The following is a 6,844-nucleotide window of genomic DNA, read 5'->3' as shown; positions in this document are numbered from 1 at the left end:
AATATAGCATTGAAAATGAAGTGCTGAGTCAAGAAAATAATATTTTTCTTTAGTTTTCTGTACATAACAATACTAACTTTATACAAGAACCTTTGGGAAAGTGTAGTCTCTCAAGATTAGGGTTACCAACTGCCTTGAGGGGGGGAAAGTCCCTTTCAGAGATGCTTACTTGAATGCGATTATCCAAGTGATATTATTTACTTTCATGCCATAAAAGCTTCAACTGCCCATTTCCACCCATTAAGCCTCTATTAAAGGGATAATACTTTTTTCTCTCTCCAGGCCAGCTAGCAACCCCTGTGGAAGATGACTTTTCTAACTTTTCCTCAGCCTAGTTTAAAGGTGTTTATATACACAATCTTCACAAAATATTGCTTGCTATGTTGTATTATCCAATGGCATGCAAATCAACAGGAATTAAAACAATGCCAGCAAAATGTGACTCCCCCAAAGCAAGGATTCAGGCAGGTTGCCATATTACTCAACTGGTCATGTTCTTGGCACTAACAACTAGTGGCCTTGATCAAAAGCCTTGTCAAAGTATCAGCCTCACTTCTTAAGAATAGATTGTACAAAACAGAACAAGTTGGGTTTTGTTTGATCAAGTCAGGTTGTTAAAGGAATATGCAAGTTTTAGGTTACACAAAATTCTTTACCAGCCACAAAAGACATCTAGTTTTTCTTCCTCTACATAGCGCAATCAAATATAATTGGTTACATATTCATCTGTATTTGGTAATTCCAGACAGACAGCAGCCAATATTCTCACAGAAATTTAGAGCTTCAGATATTTGCACCTGTAGTAGTACAATCCTAAAAACACTTTTTGGAGTCATCCCCATTGAATAGACCTGAGTAGAGTTGCTTAGGAGAGCACTGTCAATCAGTCTTCAGTATAGGCAAATAAAATTTACTTTCTGTTTTACATGATGAAGAACCTTATGAAAATTGAAAAACTGATTACTCTTTTAGCACCAGACATTAGATCACTGGAAAAAAAAGTTTATCTCATTCACTAGGACCAAGTGGCCAACATTATATCTGGCAACCTCAGGATAGAAATTGCCTTTCCATGGTTAATTTTCCTAAAAGCATTTGCAGTGATTCATGAGAATAAATTAAAATATCATGTCTGGAGTTTGTTATGGGGTTTGTGCATGTGTTTCCTTAGTTGGTTGCACTAGTTTTGTTTCTTACACATTGATGAATTGAATCACATTAAATAAAATAAATTATTCCTCACTTGGTGCTTTTGTCATCAGGACTCAAAGAGGTGAATAAAATAATGAAGTAGTAAAGTAAAATATTCATGATCTTATCCTTCCAAACACCTCCAAGGCAAAAGAAATTCCTGCACAATATGCATATTTGTCATTCCTGAATTAAACAGCTTTTCTTAGGAGAAGGTTTTAAAAATACCACTGTAGGGCTGGTGGTGTTCCCCCCCCCCCGACTTATTTTGGAAAATTGTTAGGAAGTATTTGGGAACACAGCCTTCTTGCTGTTAGTAATTTACAGTAATTGTCCATTTGATGGGGACAAGGGTAATACTACACCTAAAGATGTCCCCATATTTTAAATATTACTGCTAGATAAGGTTTTCGGGATATTTTTTTTTAGTAAAACTAAAGCAAAGGAACCTTGATTATTTGCCAAAGCTAGGGCTTTGCACTGATGATACATCTGAAGTGATACCAAAGGGGTCCGTGCTGTCAGTTTCAACAAGTGAACTGAAAATATCAGATTCAAGAGGTGGTCTAGTATCACCATATTCTCCAAAATCTGTAGACTCTACTGGGACAGTGTTGATCATAGGCAAGAAATGAGACAATGGAAGAAAATCTTTCCCTTTAAATTGTTGTCTTTGTTTGGCACTACTTAAGGAGACTGAAACACCATATTTCTTTGACTTATAGACATTGTAGCCATCTGGACGCATCTCCTCTTCAAAAGAACAATCCTCTGTAGAATATCTGAGCTGAAGACAAAGAAATGCTAGTTAATATATGTGCATAAGCAAGGAACCTGCAAGAACTTGCAGGGGTCACTTCATTTCCCTCTGTAACCCCTTCCCTTTTTTTTCCCTACACTATTTCCTCTTTCTGTCCTCCATATCCTCTCCCTTTCTCTACTTTCTTCTATCCTTCACACTCATGAAACAACTTTTATTTGCCCCCCCTTTCAGCTTTTTTTTATTATGTATTTACTTCATTTATACCTCCCCCAGTGGGGACCCAAAGCGGCTTACATTGTTCTCTTCTCTTCCAGTTTACCCTCAGTACAACCCTTTGAGGTAGATCAGGCTGAGAGAGAGTGACTGGCCCAAAGTCACCCAGGAAGCTTCCATGGCAGAGTTGGGATTTGAACCTGAGTCTCCCAAATCTTGGTCTGACACTCTAACCACTGCACCACATTGGCTCTGTGCTTTTCTTCTTTCTCTTTCAGTGGTAGCTTCTCCTTGGGAGAAGTCTGGTCAAGTTGCAGAAGTGTAGTATCAAGTCACTCAGGTGAGTTGTGTCGTGGCCACTTCTAGGGCCAGCCAAGTTGTACAGGTTGTGTGGAGGCTGCCACTGGGCCTGGTGCTTTGTGTGGCATCAGGTTGTAGCCACTGCCACACCTGGGTCACTTGTACAAACTGTATGGTAGGAAGTTACCGAGCAATTGTCACTGGACATAACCCTGATGATTGTTCCCTTCAAAGCAGGAGGGAAGGGAGCAGAGGTGGACTGGGAGGCCAAAATAGCCCTGAAAACCCCTGCCTTTTGCTTAAAGAAACCAAGGCTTAGCTGGCAATAGTGTTGTGACTGCCTAACAGCCCCCCACAATGTCCACTGACATTTCAGAGGGCATCCATCTCTTAAAAATACAGGCACTGAATCTGTTATTGGGGGAGTTAACTTAGGGTTGCCAGATCTTATTTCCTTGCCAGCAGGGGGTGAGAGGGAGCTCTCTGGGAGTGGGGGGGGGCAGCATCATTATGTTCAAAGTCCTTGGCATGCTGATGCCACTATGTTGGGGATGTTGCACCGGGTCTTGGCTGTGGGGGGTGGGACTTCTCCTCACTGTTCAACTGGCCAGGGGCAGGCAAGAGCCCACAAAATCGGGGGATCCCCTGCTCCCACCTGGGGGCTGGCAGCCCTAGTTTAACTCCTTAATTATTATTTTTTTAAGATTTCAGTTTTTTCTGCAAACCTAGGGATTTTCTCAGTTTGTAGAAAGATTTGTGTGTTTATGGCTCTATTCTCTGGATTTAAATGTCCACAGATAGGGCCATGTCTACAATTTATATTGACTTTGCAAAATGTTTTAAATCTTTAAATGGTGTAAGATACAATATTATTAATCCAAATGGCTTGTATTTGAATCTTGTAATCACTAGGCTAGGTTGACAAATTATAGTAAAAGGAAGCATTAGTGTGATTGTTTGGTTTCTGCAGAAAGTAGATCAACATGCTTACTAATTGGTTAAAACCTAGATTATTTTTAAATGGCCCATCATAGAATTCATTTTAATTTAGATGTCACCTTAAATATAGTACATTATATATTTGCTAAAGCTTTTGCATTACTGCTTGGATGAATTTTAGTTATTGTAGCCAGGGAATGTTGACTTGGTTAGTTGATGAGTCATAAGCTTCTGACTCTTTGCTAATATTCAACATTTGCCCATTGTGGCTACTAACATCTAGCCAACAGTGGTCCTGGAGGTAGTGAATGTTGCTATGAGAGGGATCAGTCCCCTCCATTCTAACAAAAGCGATTATGAGATCACTATTGAAAAATCCCTTTTGGATTCTTTTTCTGCCAAAGTACATTCTAGTCACAAACATCCTCCTTTTGTGCAAGGTGCTTCATCTTATTAATGGATATTTAATGGCACCCAACTTCAAGCATTTCTGGATAATTTAGATTATCTGAATCCATTTTGGTTCAGACTTCTAGCCCAGTTTTAATACAGAAACTGCTTTTGTTATCCTGATTAATAATCTCTGCTGGGAGACGGACTGGGGGAGTACACTGTGCTGGAACTCTTGTTGGCTTTTGATAACAGTGACTGTGATTTTCTTCTGGATTGCCTGTCTGGGTTGGGAGCTGGAAAGGTAAACAGTGCACCAGTGTTTTTGATCCTAGTTTTCAGGCATATTTCAGAAGGCAGTGCTATATTTTTTTTAGTATCAATCTACAGAGTTCCATCTTGTGTCCTAATATTATTTAACAGCAGGGGTCATTTCGTAGAAAAAGAGCTAGGGGAACTTATTAGCATAACTCATTAGCATATGCCTTTAACAGCCACGTAAAATTGCTGGATGAAATAATTTGAAGATTTAGGAAGTGATGCTATCAGTATGTTGATGATGATATCCAGCTCAATTTAACCTTTTGCTGTAATTCAGATATGACATTGTAGTCATAAACCGGTGTCTAGAGCCAGTAATGCCTTAGATGTGGGCTCATAAACAGTATCTATACAACAGAACAAAGTTTGAGTCCAGTGGCACCTTTAAGACCCACAAAGTTTTATTCAAGGTATAAGCTTTCATGTCCATACAAGAAAGAGATGCTGATATTAAGTAGTTTGTGTGACAATGGCAGTAGTGTTTAGACTGTTCTTGATGAAGCTGAGCTGCACCATAAGGATCAGGTTTATGATTTAGGGGCACTATTACATCTGTCTATGTGCACAAATGCTGAAATGGTGCCAAAGCCAGAAGCACCAGCTTTCATCATTGTGCCAGATGGATCCCCTTCTGAAGAACAGTGACTGAGTTGTTGGTGACTGAATTTTTAATGGCCAGCTTTCCCTGCTCTGGATGGTTCTACTTTTAGAAGTTAGGTGAGTGGCTCCTAAGGGCAGGGTCTTTCCAGTGTTGACACACAGAATGGGGAATTGCATCCTCAGTTGCATTTAGGTGGGTAGCCATGTTGGTCTGAAGCAATAGAACAAAGTTTGAGTCCAGTGGCACCTATAAGACCAACAAAGTTGAATTCTGGGTATAAGCTTTTGTGTACATGCACACTTCATCAGAGCAGGACATTTCTACAAGGAACCAACTTGCTTGGCAAAATTTCCACAAGAAAAGGCATCTATGGCTCTCAATTGGAGTTCCTGAAACAACAACCCCCCAAAAAAACTCCCTAACCTGTAGGATGCTAATCTTAACAACAAGAGCTCCTCCAACAATATAGTCAGCCTTTCACAGTACAGATTCAGCCCAGCAGAGGAATCAGTTCTTTCACATGAACTTTCATTCGGCCCCACCAAATCCACATAGATCCTGAGCCTGCTTTGGCAGGGAGGGCAGGGTATAAATCAAATAAATAAATAAATAAAAATAAGATTAGTAAGTTCTGCAGGGACCTGGTTAAGACACTGAACTGCAGGCTGTGGAAGGTCAGTAGTTCAGCAGTTCGAGACCCGGGTGCCGCATGATGGAGTGAGCTCCCATCTCTAGTTCCAGCTCCTGCCAACCTAGCAGTTCGAAAGCAAGAAATTGCAAGTAGATAAATAGGTACCACTTCAGTGGGAAGGTAACAGCGTTCTGTGCACCTTGGTGTTTAGTCATGCCGGCCACATGACCATGGAAACATCTTCGGACAGCGCTGGCTCTTCGGCTTTGAAACGGAGATGAGCACCGCAACCCTAGAGTCGGATTCGACTGGCTTTCGAGCAAGGGAACCTTTACCTTTACCTTTACCTACACCTGAAGGAGTACTTTCAACACACGCAAGAACAGAACAAGAAAGAACAGACAGCATCTTCACAACATACCATCACACAATCTACTGAAGAACAGCTACCATCCCTCCAATCCACCAATGAACAAGATGCTTACCACCACATACCATCAAAACAACACCACAAGAAAGAGACCCCACACGGCCCCCTCCTGATGGTTACAGCACCAAACTGAATCTCTACATTGAATGCTTCCACTGTAGAGTCCAAACCAATGTGATCAGCAAACACCATCATGTACAACAGAATCTCAAGCATGCTGAAAGGAAGGCCATAGACAGTCTCAGGAACAATTCAGATATTATAATTAAAAAGGCAGACAAAGGTGAAGCTGTTGTCATTATCAAAAGATCAGACTATATCTAGGAGGCTCAAAAACAACTCTCAAAGACTGCTTTTTACAAAAAACTAGACTCAGATCCCACATAGGAATACAAAAAAGAACTAAACAAGATTATAAAGGAATTACCCCTGCACATTCAGTAACAAATCCTTTCAAACACACCACAGGAACCTCGACCAGGTACCTTTTATCTTCTACCCAAAATACACAAACCAGAAAACCCAGGATGCCCCATTGTCTCAAGCATAGGCACTATCACTATGGGGAGTATCTGGATACATGGACTCTGTTCTAAGACCCTATGCCATCAACGTCCTAGTTGTGTGTGTGACACCACAGTCTTTCTATGGAAAATACAATATTTGGAAAGCTTTGAACAGTCGCCATGGATGTGGAATCTCTGTATACCAATATCCCACACAAAAATGGATTAAAATGGATTTCTGACACCACCACAGCTGACTTTGCCACCAAACTCTGCCATTTTGTTCTCACACATAACCACTTCAAATCTGGTGACAATTTGTTCCTTTATATCAATGGTACAGCCATGGGCACCCACATGGCCCCACAACATGCTAACATCTTTATGGACTTGGAACAGCACTTCCTAAACTCCTACCCACTCACACCTCTCTTATACCTGCAATACATTGATATACATGATAAATAAGCCCTGGACATCTTCCACCTGGCATTCAAAGATGTTCACCCCACCATTAACTTGACAATGAACCAATATATGCAAGAAATACATTTTCTGG

General features: G+C 40.7%; 1 protein-coding gene across 1 annotated transcript in view; it reads right to left on the bottom strand.

Moving 5' to 3' along the window:
* Positions 1 to 1,645: 1,645 nt before the first annotated feature.
* FGF19 (fibroblast growth factor 19) overlaps positions 1,646 to 6,844 on the bottom strand; it is a 10,709-nt gene continuing 5,510 nt past the window's right edge. Inside the window, exon 3 of the mRNA XM_015424410.1 lies at positions 1,646 to 1,978. Within this exon, the coding sequence (XP_015279896.1) occupies positions 1,646 to 1,978 (333 nt within the window). The remainder of the gene's footprint in view (positions 1,979 to 6,844) is intronic.

The sequence above is a fragment of the Gekko japonicus genome, unplaced genomic scaffold (genome assembly GCF_001447785.1).
Source record: "Gekko japonicus isolate JY-2015 unplaced genomic scaffold, Gekko_japonicus_V1.1 scaffold26, whole genome shotgun sequence".
In the NCBI taxonomy this organism is placed as follows: Eukaryota; Metazoa; Chordata; class Lepidosauria; order Squamata; family Gekkonidae; genus Gekko; species Gekko japonicus.
This window is presented reverse-complemented; position numbering and strand designations above follow the sequence as displayed.